At 35.7% G+C, this 21,725-nt stretch overlaps 1 protein-coding gene across 12 annotated transcripts in view; it reads left to right on the plus strand.

The window, feature by feature from the left end:
- The window catches only part of WDPCP (WD repeat containing planar cell polarity effector), a 487,362-nt gene that overhangs the window by 417,056 nt on the left and 48,581 nt on the right, over positions 1–21,725 (plus strand). For 7 of the 12 annotated variants that reach the window (XR_012422331.1, XM_015433598.3, XM_015433599.3 and 4 more), the window contains one exon: positions 12,449–12,611. The exons of 2 other annotated variants lie outside the window; for them this stretch is intronic. Coding sequence is in view for 9 of the 10 variants with exons in the window: in XM_015433598.3 (XP_015289084.2) it covers positions 12,449–12,611 (163 nt within the window). In the remaining variant the exon portion in view is untranslated. The remainder of the gene's footprint in view (positions 1–12,448; positions 12,612–21,725) is intronic. 3 more of the 12 variants (XM_065527041.1, XM_065527042.1, XM_074011663.1) reach the window with 1 other exon arrangement.

Below are 21,725 nucleotides of genomic sequence, written 5' to 3' on the forward strand. Positions count from 1 at the left end.
CCATATCAGTAATTACTTTAAAGTGAGGAAATTAAACTCCTCTGCCAAAGACATATTGGCTAAGTGGATAAAAAAAATAAAAATAGGATCCAGTGGTATGCTGCATAGAAGCCATTTAGATCTAATAACACATAAAGGCTAAACGTGAAGGATGAAAAAAGATATTCAATGCAGACAATAACCAAAAGAGAGCAGGGATATCTATACTAATATGAGGCAAAATAGACTTTAAGTGAAAAACTGTCACAAGAGACTAAGAAGGATACTATATAATGATTAAAGGGTCAATTCACCAGGATGATATAGTAATTATAAATATTTATGCACTAAATATCAGAGCTCTTAAATATGTGAAGCAAACATTGACAGAATTGAAGGGATAAATACATATCAACACAGTAATAGTAGGAGATTTTAGTAATGGATAGGACCACCAGATATAAGATAAGATCAATAAAGAAATAAAGGACTTCTCTTTTTTTTCCCCAAGGTGGCAGATCAGAGACTTTTCTAGCATGCTTCACCTATTTGGAAGCAAAAAAAAAAAAAAAAAATAGTGTATAGTCACATAGTGCTCTTTTATTCAAGAAGCAGCACAGAAATTCAAATCCCAAAAAAGAAAAGGTGAGAAGGCACCCTGAGTAGCAGCATCTGGCTGAGAACTGTGAGTGAAGCCCCCGATATGGTAGAGGAGCCAAGAGTGTACCTCTGTGATCTACCTTTCCTCTGAGAAACCATGCCACCCACGCCATGGGAAACTACCTCGGCCCTTCTAAGCCCTGGGGCTAACATGGCGAGCGGCCAGGAGAGTGAGAAAGAAAAATACTGGGAAATGCTCCAGACATTTTCCCAGACCTGGGATCTAACAGGAGGATGCCCTTTTCAATCCTGGCTCACTGGGCAGGATTCAGTAACTTAGCAGCAGTACCCATGGGTATTAGAGATTCTTGGGCTGGAGAATGGAGTGCTGGGACTGGAGTTGGGGAAGGACCCCCACATCCAGAACTGAGTGGTGATTGTGGAGTGCATTCAAGCCATGGGTTCTGAAATTGGGCTTTCCCCCTTTGTGGAACCAGAGAGAGAGGAGATTTGTTAGACAGCCATGGTTTTCCCCAAGTGGCAAGATTTGTGGACAGGGATGGCACTGCGATCTAAAGCCAATCTGCATTGACTTTCCTAAGTGCCCTAGCTCATGCCAGGGTGGGATTCAACTCCATTGGTTCTGAGGAGTGAGAGGGAAGCAGATTCCCACACCAGCTCACCTGGTCTAGGAGCTTTGGCTGCCCTGCTCTTCACATGTGAGGAACTTGGTGCAGCAGCAGTGTTTCTACCCTTTATTAGCGTATATCCAGGCATTTGGTGACTGCTCCCTAAATTCTCCTCAGAGATAGTGCTTGCATTCACTATTGGGGGGGGGGGGGGGGCGGTGGGCGGGACCAGTGCAAGTGCAGGGTGCCTGGTCCAGCTCTGCTCAGCTTCACATGCTCTCTGAGGCTGAGGATAAAACCCAAACCACTGAGCATTCCACAATCCAGCCCATTGCCTGGGACATTGGAGAGTTTCTCTTGGTAAACAAAGATCAAGCATGAACTTTACTACTACCACCACAGCCAGCTCTTACCTACAAGTGCCACTGACTGGCCTGGAGGTCAACCTGCACAACACAGGACAAAATCTGGTAACACAAGCCCACAGCACTTAGGAATGAGATAAGCTCCTTGTGACCTATAACCCTTGCTTCACAGGAGGTCATGAGCCTACTCACCTGCCTGGTATACCACTACTACAACCAGCATTTGAAAAAGCCACCACATGATGGTAATTTACAACCAAGGAATTCATACATAGTCTTTGCCACTGAATGCACCTGGTAGCAAAGCCAAACAGCCCTGCACAACATATATTGCAGTCACATCCTCAAGGACTTGGTGGGGGAGGGGGGGACATCCTGTCCAAATCCAGGTAATTCAATAATAAGAAGTGACTATTTCTCCAAATGAGAAAAAAATCTGCATAATACTGGAAGCATGAAAAGTCAGGGGGTTATGACACCCCTCAAAGGATTACACTAACTCTCTAGCAATGGATGCTGACCAAAAGGAAATTTCTGAAATGCCAGATAAAGAATTCAAAATATTGATTTTATAGAAGCTCAATGAGATCCAAAAGAAATCTGAACACCAATAGAAAGAAATCAGAAAATTAATTCTGGATATAAATGAGAAATTTATCACAGAGAACTTTACCAATTTTTTCTTATCTAAAAATGAACAAACATAACTTTTGGAAATGAAAAATTCACTGAAGGAATTACAAAATACAGCTGAAAGGGTCAATAACTGACTAGATAAAGCAGAAGACAATCTCAAAATTTGAAGACAAGTGCTTTGAATTATCTAGTTAGACAAAGATAAAGAAAAAAATAAATTAGAATGAACATTTTGAGAAGCATGGAATTATATAAAGAATCTAAACTTATGAATCATTGGTGTTCCTGAGGGAGAAGGAAAAACATAGTTTTGAAAATCATTTAAGGAAATAATGGATGAAAATTTCCCTAGTTTTATAAGAGATTTGGACATGCAAATACTAGGGGCCAAATGAATACTAAGAGAACACACTGCCAGATGGATTTCACCGCAACATATAGTCATTAAATTGTCTAAAATCAATATAAAGGAAGAAATCCTAAAATCAGCAAGAGAAAATAATCTAGTCACCTGTAAAGGAAACTCCATCAGACTAACAGTGGACTTCTCAGTGGAAACTTTATAAGCCAGTAAGAGATTGGGATTCTATTTTCAACGTGCTTAAATGAAAAAAAAAATTATCAACCACAAATTTTGTATTCTGCTAAAATAAGTTTCATAACTAAAGGAGAAATAAGGTATTTTCCAAACACTGAGGGAATGTATCACCACTAGACGAACCCTATAAAAATATTCAAAGGAGTTCTAAACATGGAACAAAATGGTCAATGTTTGCCATCATAAAAATACACAAAAGTATAAAACTCACAGGTCTTATGAAAACAGTTACACAAAGGAGGAAGAGAAAGAAATCAAATTACAACAGGACAGAACTCCACCAAACCACAAAGACAAACAAAGGGGGGGAAAAAGATGCATATAACGTACAAAGCAATTTGATAACATTATGACAGAAACAAACCTCACATATAACTATGAACACTGTACATAAATAGATAAAATGCTTCATTTAAAGGTATAGATTGGCAGATAGGTTTTTAAAATATGAACCATATTTTCATAAGAACTATAAGAAACCCCCCATATTGGTAAAGATTCTTATAGCCTGAAGGTAAAGGGCTAGAAACAGATCTCCCACACAAACAGAAACTAAAAGTGAGCAGGAGTATCTATGCTTGTATCAGATAAAACAGACTTTGAATCAACAAAAGTAAAAAAAAGACAAAGTCATTATATAATGATAAAGGAATCAATTCAACAAGAGGATATAAAAATCCTGAATATATACACACAAAACACTGGAACAGTCAGAGTCACAAAACAAATATTACTGGACATAAAGAGATAGCAATATAATAATGGTGGGAGACTCAACACTGCACTCACAGCAGTTCACAGATCATTGAGACAGAAAAACAACAAGGAAACACTGGGCTTAAATTGATCTTGAGACCAAATATACCTAACAGACATTTATAGAACATTCTACCGAACAACAGCAGAATATAGATTCTTCTCATTAGTGCATGCAGCATTCTCAAACATAGACCATACATTAGGTCACAAAACAAATCTCAATAAATTTTTAAAAATTGAAATCATACCAAGTATTTTCTCAGACCACAGAAAAGTAAAACTATAAATCAATACCAGGAGGAACTGCTGAAACTATACAACACATGGAAATTGGACAACATATTCCTTAACAGTCTTGGGGTAAATGACAAAATTAAGATGGAAATTTAAAAATTTTTAGAAATGAATGATAATGGAAACAACATACCAAAACCTCTGGGATACAGCAAAAGCAGTGCTAAGAGGGAAGTTTATAACATTAAACGCTTACATCCAAAGAATAGAAAAATCAAATTAACAACCTAACATCACACCTCAAGAAAGTAGAAAAAAAAAGAACAAAGAAAACCCAAAGCTAACAGAAAACAAATCAGGGAAGAACTAAATGAAATTGTGAACAAAAGAACATTATAAAGGATCAAAGAAACAGAAAGTTTGTTCTTTGATAAAATGAAGTTGACAAACTGCTAGCTAGACTAATCAAGAAAAGAAGACAGAAGATCCAATAAACAATCAGAAATGTAAAAGGAGACATTAGAACTGATACCACAGAAATACAAGTGATCATCAAAGACTACAATGAACATCTCTGCACTCACAAACTAGAAAACCTAGAAGACATATAAATTCCTGGAAACATAAAACCACCCGAGATTGAACACATAGAAATCCTAAGCAAACCAGTAACAAGTAGTGACACTTAATCAGTAATAAAAAAAAGTCTCCTAAGCGGGGGGAAAAAAAAGTCCAGGGGCAAATGGATTCACAGCCAAATTCTACCAAATCTACAAAGAACTGGTGCCAATGCCCCCTGAAAACGCTTCCAAAACTTCAATGAGGGAAGCCTCCCTGACTCATTGTACAGAACCAGTATTATTCTGATACTAAAGCCAGACTAGCACACAATAAAAAATGAAAACTATAGACCAAAATCTCTGATGAACACAGATGCAAAAATTTGCAACAAAGTACTAGCAAACCCAATACAACAGCACATCAAAAATATAATACACCACAATCAAATGGTTTTATTCCAAAGATGCCAAGTGTAGTTCAACATACTCAAGTAAATAAATTTGATTCATTATATGAGGAGAATTAAAAACAAACTATATAAATATCTCAATAGATACAGAAAAAGCATTTGATAAAATTAAGGATCCTTTGGTGATAAAATCCTCAACAAACTAGGCATAAAAGGAACATACTGCAAAGTAATAAAAGCAATATATGATAAGACCACAGAAAACATTATACTAAACAGGGAAAATTTGAAAGCAGTCTCCCGAAGAACTGGAACAAGACATTGATGACCACTTTCACCACTCCTGTTCAACATACTAGAAGCCCAAGCCAGAGCAATCAGGCAAGAGAAGAAATAAAAGGCATCCCAATTTGGAAAAGATGAAGTCAGCTTATCTCTGTTTGCTCATGATATGATCTTATACCTAGAAAATCCCAAAGACTCCTAGATTTCATATATTCTGTAAAGTTTCAGAATGAAATCAGTGTACAAAAATCTGTCATTTCTATACATGAACAACAAACTGAGAACCAAATCAAGAAGTACAATGGCTACAAAAAAAAGTAAAATATTTAGGAATATATTTTAAACAAGGGGGTAAAAGATCTTTACAAGGAAAACTCCAAAACACTGATGATAGAAATCATACATGACACAAATGGAAAAACTTCCCATGTTCATGGATCAGAAAAATCAATATCATTAAAACAACCATACAGATGTACAGATTGAATATAATTCCTATTTTTAAAATGTAATTTTTCACAGAATTAGAAAAAATAATCCTAAAATTCATATGGAATGAAAAAAGAGCCTAAATATCCAAAGCAATTATAAGCAGAAAGAACACAGCTGGAGGCATCACATTACCTGACTTCAAATTATACTACGAGGCTATAGTAACCAAAACAGCATGGTACTTGTATAAAAACAGACACATAGATCAATGTAACACAATAGAGAACTCAGAAATAAAGCCACATACCTATAGACAACTGATCTTTGACAATATCAACACAAACATACCTGAAGGAAGGACATCCTTTACAATAAGTGGTGCCGGGAAAACTGGATTATCTGTGCGGAAGAATGAAACTGGACTTCTGTCTCTTACCATCTATAAGCCAACTCAAGATCAATTAAAGGCTTAAATGTAAGACTTGAAACTATAAAAATATTAGAAGAAAACCTAGGGAAAACTCCTCTGGACATTGGCCTAGATGAACAATTTATGACTAAGGCCTCAAAAGCAAATGCAACAAAAACACAAATAGACAAATGGGACTTAATTAAACCAAAGAGCTTCTGCAAAGCAAAAGAAATAAGACAACAGACAACATGCAGAATGGGAGAAAACATTTACAAACTATGGATACAACAAGGGACTAATATACAACGAACTCAAACTACTCAACAACGACATAAACAAATCAAAGAACATAAATATCTCCTCATCCTTTACCCACCTCCTACACTACCGAATGGGCAAAGAACATGAACATTTTTTCAAAAGAAAACATACAAATGTCTAACCTGCATATGAAAAAACGCTTAACATCACTAACCATCAGAGAAATGCAAATTAAAACCACAATGACATATTTCACAGAAGTCATAATAGCTATTACTAAAAATTCAAAAAATAACAGATGTTGGTAAGGATGCAGAGAAAATGGAACACTTACACACTGTTAGTGGGAATGTAAATTAGTATAACCTGTATGAAAAATCATATGGAGATTTCTCATAGAACTGAAAATAGAACTGCCATTTGAGGTAGCAATCCCGCTACTGGCTATCTACCCAAAGGAAAATAAATAATTAGATCTAAAAGATACCCACACTCATGTGTTTATCACTGCACTATTCACAACAGCAAAGAGATGGGATCACCTATGTTTACATCAGTGAACGACTGGATACAGAAAATGTAGTGTATATGTGCAATGGAATACCACTCAGCCAGAATTATCTTTTGCAGCAACATTGATGGAACTGGAGGCTATAGTCTTAAGTTAAATAACTCAGAAACAGAAAGTCGAACACCACATGTTCTCACTTACGAGTGAGAGCTAAATATTGTGTATACATGGACATAAAGTATGAAATAATAGACACTGGAGATTCAGTACTATAGGAGGTGGGTAAAGGATGAGAAATAAATAAATGAGTACTATGTACATTATTCAGGTGGTGGATACACTAAATAGCCAGACTTTACCACTACACGGTACAGCCATGTAACAAAACTGCACTTGCACCCCTTCAATGCATACCAAAAAAAAGTAATAGAGGTCTTCACCAACAGTTACCACCCTCCCACTGTTCTGAGACTCCAGTGTCTATTATTCTACACTCTATTTCCATGTGTTCACAGTATTTAGCTCCTATTTATAAATGAGAACATATGGTATTTGACTTTCTGTTTTCTGAGTTATTTCACTTACGATAATGACCTCCAGGTCTATATAATGAACAGAACATATACAGAACACTCACCCATCAACTGCAAAAAAAAAATTCTTTTCAAGTGCACATGGAACATTCTCCAAAATAGACCACATGAAGGCCACAAAACAAATCTTAACAAATTTTAAAAGACAGCAATCACAGAAAATATATTCTCTGATTACAGTGAAATGACACTAGACATCAACAACAGAAGGAAAACTGGAAAATCCACAAATACATGAAAATTAAGCAATGCACTCTTAAACAACAGGTCAAAGAAGAAATCACAAGGGAAATTAGAAAACCGCTTGAGACAAATGAAAATGAAAACACAGTGTTCCTGTGTTAGGCCATTCTTGGATCGCTATAAAGGAATACTCAAGACTGGGTAATTTTTAAAGAAAAGAAGTTTTATTGACAGTTCTGCAGGCTCTACAAGCACAGTGCTGGCATCTACTCAGCTTCTGAGGAGGCCTCAGGGAGCTTTTCCTCATGGCAGAAGGTGAAATGGGAAGAGCAAGGGAAGGCTTGAGAAGGAGAAAGAGAAGGGGGAGGTGCCACACACTTTTAAATAGCCAGCTCTCATGAGAACTCACTACTGCAAAGATAGCACCAAGGGGATGGTGCTAAACCATTCATGAGAAATCTGCTCCCATGATCCAGTCACCTTCCATTTCACCTTCCTCCATGAGGAAAAGCACCCTGAGTCCTCCCCAGAAGCTGAGCAGATGCCAGCACCATGCATGTACAGCCTGCAGAACAATGAGTCAATTAAACCCCTTTTCTTTATAAATTACCCAGTCTCTGATATTTCTTTTTTTTTTTTTTTTTCCCCCCCGAGACAGGGCCTCACTCTGTCACCCAGGCTGGAGTGCAGTGGTGCAGTCTCAGCTCACTGCAACCTCTGTTTCCTTGGTCAAGCGATTCTCTAGCCTCAAATTCCTGAGTAACTGCAATAATAGGCATGAGCTACCATGCCTAGGTAATTTTTGTACTTTCTGTAGAAATGCGGTTTTGACATGTTGCTCAGGTTGTGTGGTATTTCTTTATAGTGATGCAAGAACAGCCTAATACAAAGTCCCACCTCCTACACTGGGTATTACATCTCAACATGAGATTTGGAGGGAACATTCAAGCCATATGAGTGCCCAAACTTGTGAGATGCAGTGAAAACAGTACTAATAGAGAAGTTTATGGCTATGTTTACATTAAAAAAGAAGAAAGATTGAAAACTAACAACCTAACTTTGTACCTTAAAAAATGAAAAAAAGAAAAAGAAACTAAACCCAAAGCTAACAGAAGAAAATAATAAAGTTTAGACCAAAGATCAATGAAATAGAGAATACAAAAGCAATAGAAAAAAATCATCAACAAAACTTAAGGTGATTTTTCCAAAGTATCTACAAAACTGACCAATTATTAGGCATACTAATTTAAAAAAAGAGAAGACTCAAATAACTAAAATCAAGAGTGAAAGAGGGGATATTAAAGCCAGTACAACATAAAATAAAGAGGGTTGTAAGAGAATATACAAACAGTCGTATGCCAACAAACTGGAAAACTTACATAAATGGACAAAATCTTTTAAACACAGAGCCAACCAAGATTGGATAATGAAGAATTACATAATCTGGACAGACTTACAACTATTAAAGAGATTGCATCAGTAACCAACACTCCACACAAAGAAAAGACCAAGACCTCATGCCTTCATTAGAATATTTCAGCAAATATTTAAAGAAGAATGAACACCTGTTCTCCTCAAACTCTTCCAAAAAAATTAAAAGAAGGGAAAATCCCAAATTCATTATATAAGGCCAGCATTACCCTAATAATAAAGCCAGATGAAGACAAAGAAAACTACAGACCAACATTCTTGATAGATATTGGAGCAAAAGTCATTAACAAAATACTAGCCAACCAAATTCTTAGGCATAGTAAAAAGATAATATACCATGATCAAGTAAAATTTATTGATGTAAAGTAAGGATAGTTGAACATAAAAAAATCATTTTAATCACATTAACAGAATGAAAGATGAGAACTACATAATCATCTCAATTGATACACACAAAAATAGCGTTTGACAAAATTTGATGTTCTTTCATGCTAAAAATGTTCAACAAACTAGGATGTAAGGAAACTATTAATACCGCAACATAATGAAGGCTATACATGAAAAGACCACAGCTAACATCAATCTCAATGGTGAAAACGGAAAGCCCTTACTCTAGGATCAAGAACAAGACAAAGATGCCTGCACCCCTTCTATTTAACATAGTACTGGAATGTCCTAGTCAAAGCATTATGCAAGTGAAATAAAAGGCACCAAAATCAGAAAGGAAGTGAAATTGTCTCTGGTTACAGATGTCTTAATCTCCTATGCAGAAAGCCCTAAAGATCCCATTTAAAAACTTTAGAATAATTGAATTCAGCAAAGTTGCAAGATACAAGTCAACATACAAAAATCCATTGCATTTCTGTACACTAAAAATGAGCAATCTGCAAAAGACAGTAAGAAAACAATTTCATTTACAATAGCATCAAAAAGAATAAAATACTTTGGAATAAACCTAACCAAGGAGGTAAAAGACTTAAAACTAGAAAACACTGCTGATAGGTATTAAAGACACAAATAAATTGAAAGACATCCAATACTGTTAAAATGTCAGTATTGCCCAAGGTAATCTACCAATTCAGTGCAATCCCTATCAAAATCCCAATGGCATCTTTGGAAATATAGAAAAATCCATTTAAAAATTCATATGGAATCACAAGGGATGCTGAATAGCCAGAACAATCTTGGAAAAAGAGGTCTTTCTGATTTCAAAACATATTACAAGGCTACAGTAATCTAAACATTAGGACTGGCATAAACGCAGACATACAGACCAACAAAAATGAACAGAATTGAGAGCCCAGATATAAACCATTAACCATATGGTCAAACAATTTTTGACAGATGTCAACACCATTCACGCAACAGGAACTATCTCTTCAACAAACATTGCTGGGAAACTGAATATCCCCATGCAAAAGAGCAAGTTGGACCCTTTTGTTACACCATAAACAGAAATTAACTCAAAATGAATTAAAGACCTAAACATAAGAAACAGAAGTATAAAACTACTAGAAGAAAACATTAGAGAAAAGCTTCATGATATTGGATATGACAATGATTTCTTGTGTGTGACAACAAAAGTAAAAGCAACAAAAGCAAAATAGACAAATGGGACTACAAATGGGGTTTAATCCAACTCAAAAACTTTTATGCATTAAAGGACACATTAAAGTACCAATAAAGTGAACAGACAGCCTGAGGAATGGGAGAAAATATTTGCAAATCTGACAAATCGTTAATATCTAGACTACATACAAGTTCCTACAACTTAAGAACAAAAACAACCTAATTAAAAATGGGCAAGGGGGCTGGGTGCCATGGCTCATGCCTGTAATCCTAGCACTTTGAGAGGCAGGATTATAGGCACAAGCCACCACAGGAAGCAGGAAGATTGCCTGAGCCCAGGAGTTCAAGACCAGCCTAGGCAACCTAGTGAAAGCCCCTCTCTACAATAATGGTTTTTTTTTAAATGAGTCATGCATTGTGGCACACACCTGTAGTTCCAGCTACTCAAAGGGCTGAGGTGGGAGGATCACTTGAGCCTGAGAGGTCAAGACTTTAGTGAGCCATGATTGTGATACTGCACTCCAGCCTGGGCAACAGAGTGAGACTCTGTCTCAAAGAAAACAGGGACAAGTGACTTGAATCTACATTTCTTCAATGAAGGTATACAAATGACCAACAAGCATATAAAAAGATGCTCAGTATCACTTATTAGAGAAATGCAAATCAAAACCATAAGGTAGCACGTCACATTCATTAGGATGACTAGTTTAAAAAAAAAAAAAAACAGAAAATAACAAGTTTGTCAAGGATTTGGAGAAATTAGAATTTTTGTGCACTGTTGCTAGGATTGTAAAATGGTGAACCACAATGAAAACAGTATGGTGTTTCCTCAAAAATTTAAAAATAGATTCACTGTATGATATGGCAATCCCCCTTCTGAGTATATGTCCAAAAGCACTGATAGCAGGGTTTTGGAGATATCTGCACATCCATGTTCATAGCAGCATTATTCACAATAGCCAGGAGGTGGAAGCAACCCAAATGTCAATAAATAGAAAATGGAAAAACAAAGCATGGTATATACATACAATAGCTTACTACTCAGTCTTAAAAAGGAAGAAATCTTGTCACATACTACAACACGGATAAACCTTAAGGACATTATGCTAAGTGAAATAAGCCAGTGACAAAAACACAAATACTGTATGATACCACTTTTACAAGATCTAAAGTTATCAAATTCATATAAACAGAAAATAAAATGTTGGTTATCAAACTGGGAGAGGGGCAAATGGGGAATTCTACAATGGGTGCAGTTTCAGTTTTACAAGACAAAAAAGTTCTGGAGATTTGCTTCACAACAACGTGAATATACTTAACACTATTGAACTGTATGCTTTAAGATGTTTAAGATGGTAAAAATTATGTTTTGCCATACACGGTGGTCCTAAGAGGTTTTTTTTTAATTTTTTTGGTTTTTAATAAGGTTTATGTTTCTTACAAAAAATATATTTTTCACAGCTTCGTTATGTTTCAAACAATATTTTTAAACAATGTCCTGTCAAAGTTGTCAATATCTCTCTATACACCTCTGTACATCTCTAAGATATGGGGGTATGTATCTCCCTATAACGTTTAAAATTCTAATTAAAGCAAATATTAGGTAAAATATTTTCCTTTTCTTTTCAAATTACGTGCTATACGTGAAAGAGTAAAATCACTTCTTGCAATATTCCAAAATAAAATATTCCAGTAATTGGCTAACAAAAACAAAAAACATATAAATAATAAGCTGGTTAAAAACACTATATATAAGAAAGATATAAATGAATTTTTAAAAATCAATATTTGAAATCATTCACTATTCTGTTATCAAACTGCCGAAGTAAGTATAAGAATGACAGAAGTCATAGGGAACTAGGACAACAAGATTTTCAAATTGACAAAATAAAGAAAAAAGTTCCACTGGGATATGTGCAAGTTGTTCTGTAATCTTACTTATGAGGGAGTTAGCAGAAATTGTACTTAGTATTTCACTCATATATTAATCATTTTTAACAGAATTCCTGGGGCCCTTGGACAGAGGGGATATGCTAAATGAAGCTTTTATTGGCCTGTCTTTAGCACCTCAAGGGGAAGACTCATTTCCAGATAACCTCCCTCCCTCTAGCCCAACCCACAGACATACTGTACAACAAAGAATACTGAATGGCTCTTCTAACAGGTAAGAAATGTTGACTGACGAAATTGCTCCATAAAGTATTTAGTATTACCTGTTCAAATGCGAACTAATAGCAAAGCAAGAATATTTCAAAATGTGAAGGAGAAAAATTTGCATTTCTCATGGCTCAGACTTTGCAGGAGTTTGGTTATTCAGATCAGGCATAATGAATGGCAGAAGTGAACGTAAAAATAATATTGCTACAATAAATGTTATTCTGCGCCAAAATGAAATTACTATAAAATATTGTCTGCATTCTGCTGTTAAATTCTAGGATTGTTGGACTGCCTTTAATAAATATTAACTTTTAGAATATGTAGTTTGAATTATAATTTATATAATATTTCTTTAATGCAAGTTTACCATTAGTTTTTGAAATCTGATAAATGATAGTTTAAATATCTGATATCTGTCTAGTTTGCTACATGGGGTTATTGAAAAGATAAAGAATATGAAATTTTTTTTAAAAGTAATAATGTTATTTACAGTGATAATGATAATATTAATTATGATGATAATGATTCTCTCAAGCAAGGGTCAGCAAGCTTTTTGTGTAAAGGGCCAGACAGCAAATATTTTAGGCTTTGCAGGTCACACAAACTTTTGCAACTACTCAATCCTGCTGTTACAGTAAAAAAGTGGCTACAGACAATATATAAATGAATCGGAATGGGGGTGTTACAATAAAACGTTATTTATAAAAATAGGCAGTGGGTCAGATTTGGTCCCTGGTTTATGCATAACATTCCTGCTTTTGAGGATCCTCACTATTTTCAGTAATTATAAAGAGGCCAAATTAAAAAAAAATATGTATATATTAATTATATATACCCACCTACAATACCCTCAAGAAAAATGCCTCAAACTATACACATTAACAGCAAATAAAGAGGGGGAGGATTTCCAAGTATGAAAGAGTTTATTTGGATATCGGCAAATCTTCTCCCCAAGAAACTAATATAAAACTAGACAAAAACCATCATTTCTGGGCGTTGGAAATCAAACAAAGGCAAACAACAAATTGAGAAGCATTTATTCATGAAAAATTGCTGAACTTCTAGTAATAAAGTAGAAGTCTTTTATTTTCTTGCCTGAAGCTGCTTCCATCATCCTGCCCGTCCCCAGACTAGTTCTACCAGGGTAGGGCTGGCTTTAAAAACCAACAGCTGACTTGATTTGGAGCTGAGGGTGGAAAAACTCTACCTAGCAGCATTGTCTAATAAAAGTAGCAAACTATTGTCAGTGAAAGTTACAAACTTGATAGGAAATGCCAGTTCTGCTCGTCTGATTAGGGCAAGTGACTGAATGGCAAACTAGCCAAAAATTCAACAGGGAGATCCTGGAAATGAGAAAGCCAAAGAGGCGCTAATTAAACTCTCCACAAAATCTTTTTTTTTTTTTTGAGACAGAGTTTTGCTCTAGTTGCCCAGGCTGGAGTGCAATGGCACGACCTCAGCTCACTGCAACCCCCCACCTCCCTGGTTCACACGACTCTCTTGCTTCACCCTCCATAGTAGCTGGGATTACAGGTGCCCACCACTGTGCCCTGCTAATTTATTTATTTATTTGTATTTTTAGTAGAGACAGGGTTCCACCATGTTGGCCAGACTGGTCTCAAACTCCTGACCTCAGGTGATCCACCTGCCTCGGCCTCCCAAAGTGCTAGGATTACAGGCATGAGCCACCACGCCCAGCCCGCAAATTCTTGATGGGATTGTATGACCTCTCATTTTTTGGCTTTCTCTTGCCTGGTATTTTCCACCTTATGCTTCTTTCTTCCTTCACACCCAAATGCCAAAAGTGCCCCTCTCTTTCTGCCTTTTCCCTGAGAAGCTATCCTTTTTGAAAACTGCCTCTTCAGATTGCATGGTACTTTATAGCATCTTCCTTGTAGTTCATGCTTCAATGTACCAGAATATCAGGCGCTAGGGAGATCATGCATTAGCATTTGCTGTTTTTTCCATTTTATTTAGTTATTTTCAAGTTTGAACATTCTCTGTCTTCAAGTTATGCTAAGAACATGATTGTCATGTACTTTCATTTTTCCTTGTATAATGTTCTGTATTGTTTATAAAAGAAGTATTGGGAGATAGAACATAGGCGACTGCTGTTATCTTCAGCTACCTAGAAGTCCTACCTCTTTATTTATTTATTTTGGGGGCAGGGTGTCACTCTGTCACCCAAGCTGGAGTGCAGTGGTGCAATCATGGCTTACTGCAGCTTCGACCTCCCAGGCTCAGGTGATTCTCCCACCTCAGTGTCCTGAGCAACTGCAACTACAGGCACGTGCCACCATGCCAGGCTAATTTTTGTATTTTTTGTAGAAACAAGGTTTCACCATGTTGCCCAGGCAGGTCTCAGACTCCTGGGCTCAAGTGATCCTTCTGCCTTGGCCTTTCAAAGTGCTGGGATTACAGGCGTGAGCCACCATGTCTGGATACTTCTTTAAAAACAATTTTACTGAGATATCACTTACATATACCATAAAATTCACCCATTGTAAGTATACAAGACAATGATATTTGGTAAATTTATAAAGCTGTATGACCACCACCACAGTTTAGGTTTAGAGCATTTCCATCACCCCCAAATAGTTCCATTATACTTAATTTCCATTCTCCTAACCCAGCCTGAGGCAAACATTGCTCTGCTTTCTGTCTCTAGAGAAATTTTGTATAAATGAAATCATATAATCTGGACATTTCATATAAATGAAGTCATACAATACATTGTCTTTTGTATCTGGCGTCTTTCACTTAGCATTATGTTACTGAGGCTCATGTTGTAATATATAGTTTATTCCTTCTTAATTGCTGAATAGTATTCTATTACATAGATGTGCCACATTTTGCTTATCCACTCACCAGCTGATGGATATCTGGGTTATTTCCATTTTGGGGCTATTATGAATAATGTTGCTGTAAACATTCACATTGAAGTTTCTAAGTGGACATATATTTTCATTTCCCTTGGGCAGATATCTAGGAATTGAATTGTTGGGTCTTATTCTAAGTTTGTATTTAATTTGCTAGTTTTAAGAACCTGCCAAATTGTTTTCCAAAATGCCTGTAACATTTTACATACTCACCAGCAATATATAAGGATTCCAGTTTCTCAGTAACCTCACCAACATTTAATATTGTTGATCTTTTTTTATTATAACTATTCTGGTGGGTGAAGAATGATATCTAATTGTAGCTTTAATTTGCATTTCCGTAACAACTAATGATGTTGAACATTTCTTATTTGCTCATTAGCATTCTTTATTGTTATAACTATTCAAATTTGTTGTCCATTCTTTAGTTGAGTTGTCTTGTTATTGAATTGTAAGATACTTTTATATATTCTGAATACAGGTTCCTTATTAAATACCTGATATGCAAGTATTTTCTCCCTGTCTGTGGCTTGCCTTTTCATTTTCCAGTAGTGTCTTTTGAAGTGCAAAGGTTTCCAAATGTTGGTGAAGCCCAGGAGAGCAATTTTTTCTTTTTTTGATTGTCTTTTATGTGTTGTACTTAAATTTCTTTCTAATCTGAGAATGCAGATGGATATTTTCTCATGTTTTCTTCTAGAAGTTTTATAGCTTCTGCTCTTAAATTTAAGTCCATTTCGAGTTAATTTTTATGTAGGATGTGAATAAGGGTCTAAGTTCATTATTTAGAACATAGAAATACACATTTCCCCAGGACTTTTTTTGAGAGAAAAAAAACTCATTTTACCCACAGAATTGCCTTTGCCCCTTCATCAAAAATCAACTGACTATAGGTGTTAAGTGTTTATTTCTGGATTTGTCATTCTGTTCCATTCTTCTATATGTCTATTCATACAGTAACAAGTGCCTAGACTTTGCTCTACTGAGGACCCTGCTGAACTAGGACCTCACAAAACATAGCCAAAACCACAAAAATAAACAAGAAAAAGATGAACAGTTTCATACGAAGTTACGTCAAAGTAACAGAAAATGAAAACTACACACATCAATTAAGGAAAATTATCTTCCCCCAAAACAATCATGATGTCAAAGAAAACTGTACAACAACACACCAGGCAGAATTAGATATATTAGAATAAGCAACTGGGTATATTGAAACCCACTCTGAATTAGAAAGACAAAATGAGGCTAGGCATGGTGGTTCATGCCTGTAATTCCAGCACTTTGGGAGGCTGAGGCAGATCACCTGAGGTCAGGAGTTCAAGACTAGCCTGGCCAACATGGTGAAACCCCATCTCTACCAAAAATATAAAAATTAGCCTGGCGTGATGGCACATGTCTGTAATCTCAGCTCCTTGGGAGGCTGAGGCAGGGGAATTGCTTGAACCCGGGAGGCAGAGGTTGCAGTGAACTGAGGCCGCATCATTGTACTCCAGCCTGGGTGACAGAGTAAGACTCTGTCTCAAAAAAAAAAAAAAAAAAAGAAAAAGAAAAAGAAGAAAAAAAGAAAAAGACAAAAATGAAAAATAGAAATGGACAGGAGAGAAGGAGGGAGGGATGGAAGAAGACACCAAGAAAATTGGCCAGGTGTGGTGGCTTGCACCTGTAATCCCAACACTTTGGGAGGCCAAGGTGGGAGGATCCCTTGAGCCCAGGGGCTCAAGACCAGCCTGGGCAACATAGCGAGACCTCATCTCTACTAAAAAAAGAAAAAAAAAAATTAGCCTGGCATGGTGGTCCATGCCTGCAGTCCCAGCTACTTGGGAGGCTGAGGTGGGAGGATTGCTTGGGGCCCTGAACATTAAGGCTTCAATGAGTCCTGATTATGCCAGTGCACTCCAGCCTGGGTTGCAGAGTGATATCCTGTCTCAAACAAAAACAAAAACAAAAAAGTCCACTGAAACAAATAAATGAAAAAAAAAAGCATAATATTATCCAAAAATGAAAAATAAGTTACAGGGTACCCAAATGAGAATAAACTCATTATAAAACTTAATTAAAAACATTGAAAATGGCAGAAAACAAAAGAAAATGAGAAGTAAAAAGTCAAGACAAAGTAATGGAATGGGAGATAAGACAAAGAAGCAACAGCACTTGTATAATTGGATTCCATGAAAATGAAAAAATAAAACAATGTAACAGAATACTCGATACTAAAAATCCAAGAGAATGTTGCAAAATGTATTCATGTACTTTTGCTTATGTAAGTTATTTGATCTTTTTACCAGAAGGCCCTAAACATTTAATCATTGAAATATAAGAGTATAGCTAGGATATTTCTTGGAGCTGATTGTTCTGTTATAATTTTTCTCAGACACCCAAAGTGCACTTTCAGGAAAAAAGTATTGAACTTTTCAAACAAGTATCAAACTTTTCAAAAAAATAAAATATAAGGCAAGGCAAAAGCAGAACTACAGTTTTCAAAAACTCAGTGACTGAAAGTGTGAACCAAGGATAGTATAGTCATCCATGATCTCCTTCAAGTATGAACGCTAAAAGAAACAGTTTTCAATATAGGGAATTCTGTACCCATGAACCTTTCTTGAGGAATACTAGAAGAAGAGTTTCATCTAACCATGAGATGAGTAAGAAAGTGTCAGTACAAGGACTGACTGTATTTTAATAAATATAAATGTAGACAGAAGATAAAAGGGGTGGAAGACCCATATACAAATACTGTATGTTGTGATTAAGTAGAAGTAATACAGCTTTAGAAAATGGGAGTGGAACAGAGAGTTAAAGAGTAGGATAGAATAAGCTCACTGATTGTTGTGTAGCCAATAGGTGGGAGTTAAAAGATACAATAAAAACTCATATGCCACATAATAAAAGTTAACTAAGAAGAGACTAAGGGCATTAGAAAAGATACAAGTACAAAGGTAACCACTAGAACAAAACCACAAACTTTACTACCTACCATTTACTTTTATTTATGTTTTTTAAGAGATGGAGTCTCACTGTATTGCCCAGGCTGGAGTACAACGGTTATTCACAGACACAATCCCACTACTGATTGACCCACTCTGTTTCCAGCCTGGCCCAGCTGACCCCACCTTAGGCAACCTGGTGGTCCTCAGCTCCCAGGAGGTCACCATGTTGATGCCAAACTTAGTGTGGCACCCAATGGGCATTCTGCAGCCCAGAACTCCTGGGCTCAAGTGATAAATAAGTGAGAAGAAAGGAAACACACGTCAGAGAGAAACATAGCAAATATATCAAAATTCACAAAATTATAAAATATTAGTAAAAGAGTTGAAACCTAGCATATCAGTCATATCAATTAATGTAAATGGACTCACCTCACCTATTAAAAAAAAAAAAGATTTTCAATGTGCTCATAAAGCAAGATCCAGCTATGTACTGCAAGAAAGACATACATCTAAATAAAATGATTCAGAAAGGGTAAAAATAAAGGAATGGGAAAAGATATTCAGGCAAATGAAAATAAACCAACAGAAACCATACCAATTATAGAATTCAAGCCCAAAAGCATAAAATCCAACAAAGAAAAGCAATTAATGCAACTTTCACAAAGATAAAACACTTAAGAATATTTGTACAACAAATAATATAGAAGCCACCTTTATAAAGGAAAATCTGTAAAAGATGCAAGGAGATATAGAGAGATATGAATAATAGGAGATTTTAACTTACTATTTTTTTTTTTTTTTTTTTTTGGCAGGGTCTCATTCTTGCCCAGCCTAGAGTGCAGTGGCATGATCATGGCTCACCACAGTCTTGACCTCCTGGGCTCAGGTGATCCACCTCAGCCTCCTGGGTGGCTGGGACTACAGGCATGTGTCACCACACGCAGCTAATTTTTTGTATTTTTTGCAGAGATGGAGTTTTGCCATGTTGCCGAGGCTAGTCTTGAACTTCTGGGTTCAAGTGATCCACCTGCCTTGGCCTCCCAAAGTGCTGGGATTATGGGCATGAGCCACCACACCCAGCCTAACTCACTATGCTTACTACAGAATAGATCAAGTAAGCAAAAAGTAACAAGAAATAATACCTAAACATAATAATGTAGATATTATGAATATTCATCAAATTCTATTCCTTGATAAAAGAGAATAAGTTTTCTTCCTAAGAATTCATGGACTATTTACAAAACAAGTATGTTACTTGCCAAAATATATCATTAAATTTCACTAAATATTACAAACACTCTCCATCCACAATGTAATAAAACCAGCAATGTTTAACAAGAACCAACATGCCCTTCCTTGTATAAATTTTAAAACTTTTTCTCAAACAACTTTTGGATGAAAGAAGAAATACAACATGAAATTTCTAAGACGTAAGTATAATAAAACACTACATATCAGAATATATGGGATGTATTTAAATAATAATCAGAGGAAAACTGATACCACTAAGCACTTTTACAAGAAAAAAAAAATGAAAAAAGAGAACAATTCTAACTCAAAAGCTTTAAAAAATAACAAGAAACTAAACCAAAATAAAGCACAAGGAAAGAAATAATAAAGATAAAACCAGAAATTAATGAGGCAGAGCAGGCATTGGCAAACTTTTCTCCTAAATGGCTTCAGTGTAAATATTTTAGGTTGATGGACCATATGTTCTCTGCTGCAAATATTTAACTCTGTTGTAGCACAAAAACAGTCATAGACAATACATAAATGAATGGATGTGGCTGTGGTCCAATAAAACTTTATTTACATGGAACTGGAGAACATTATGTTAAGTGAAATAAATGTTTTTGAAACAACAAAATAGACCAGCTTGATCAAAAAAAGAGAGAGAAAACACAAACATACAAAATAAGAAATGGCAGAAGGAAGGAGGGAGAAATTAACCATTTAAACAAGAGAGGGTTTTTTCTTTTTAGTCATAACAGACTACTTTGCAAATTTCTGTGCAAATGAATTTGAAAACTTAGAAAACAATAGATAATATACTAGTTAAATACAGATTGCCAAAAGTGTCCGCCATTGAATTTAGAAATCTGAAGCACACCAGTTTTCATAAAAGAAATAGAGAAGGTTATTAAGAAATTACCCTGTAAAAGAGCAAAAGGCCCAGATGACCGGCTAGAATTCTACCAAACCTTCAAAGATCAGATATTCCCAATGCTGTATAAATTATTCCAAAGCACTGAAAATTAAAAAAAAAATTTTCTACAGAAAAATGACAAGCCAATATCATCCGTGTAAAAAATATTAAGTAAAATATTAGTGAAAAAAATCCAACACTTGGATCCACCCTGAAAATACAAGGTTGTTTTAGTGTTACCAAATCCATTAATATCATATACCATATTAATAGATCTAAGGTTGATAAAAATCATACAATTATTTATATAGATGTTGAAAAAGCCTTTGACAAAATTCAGCTCCCATTCCTAACTAAAACACAACAGGAATTGAGGGACACTTACTTTACATAAGAAAAACAATATTTTTTAAAATTCTCTTTTAAAGTTTCTCACTTTGTCTCTTACATACTGTCACATATCTTAAAAGATTCGAAAGTGATTATTTTAAAATTCATTGTTCCAATCTCTGCCTTTTAATTGGAGGGTTTAATCCATTTATTATTAATGTAATTACTAATAAGTCAGGATTCACATCAGTCATTTTGCTGCCATTTTCCACATTTCTTGTAGCTTTTTATTCCTCTATTCCTCACTTATTGCCTTCTCTTGTGTTAAGTAATTTTAATATCCTTGTCGTTTCTTTGGAGGCTTTTTCTTTGTGGTTTACCTGATGATTATAAATCTTAATTTATAACCATTTAGTTTGTTTTAATATCAATTTAACATCAATAGTATATAAAACCTTTGCTCCTGTATTGCTCCATTCCTCTCTCTAGATCCTTTGTGTTGTTATAAATTATATCTTTATACATACACATTTGTGTGTAACAAATTAAAACCTTAAACATTATATTGGTCTGACCTTGCATTCTTATAAAGAAATACCTGAGACTGGGTAATTTATAAAGAAAAGAGGTTTAATTGGCTCACTCTTCCTCAGACTGTACAGGAGGCATGATGCTAGCATCTGCTCAGTTTCTGGGGAGGCCTCAGGAAACTTACAATCATGGCAGAAGGCAAAGGGGGAGCCAGTACTTCACATGGTCAGAGCAGGAGGAATAGAGGGGTTTGGGAGGAGGTGCCACACACTTTTAAACCACCAGATCTCATGAGAACTTACTTGCTA

Source organism: Macaca fascicularis, chromosome 13 (assembly GCF_037993035.2).
Source record: "Macaca fascicularis isolate 582-1 chromosome 13, T2T-MFA8v1.1".
In the NCBI taxonomy this organism is placed as follows: Eukaryota; Metazoa; Chordata; class Mammalia; order Primates; family Cercopithecidae; genus Macaca; species Macaca fascicularis.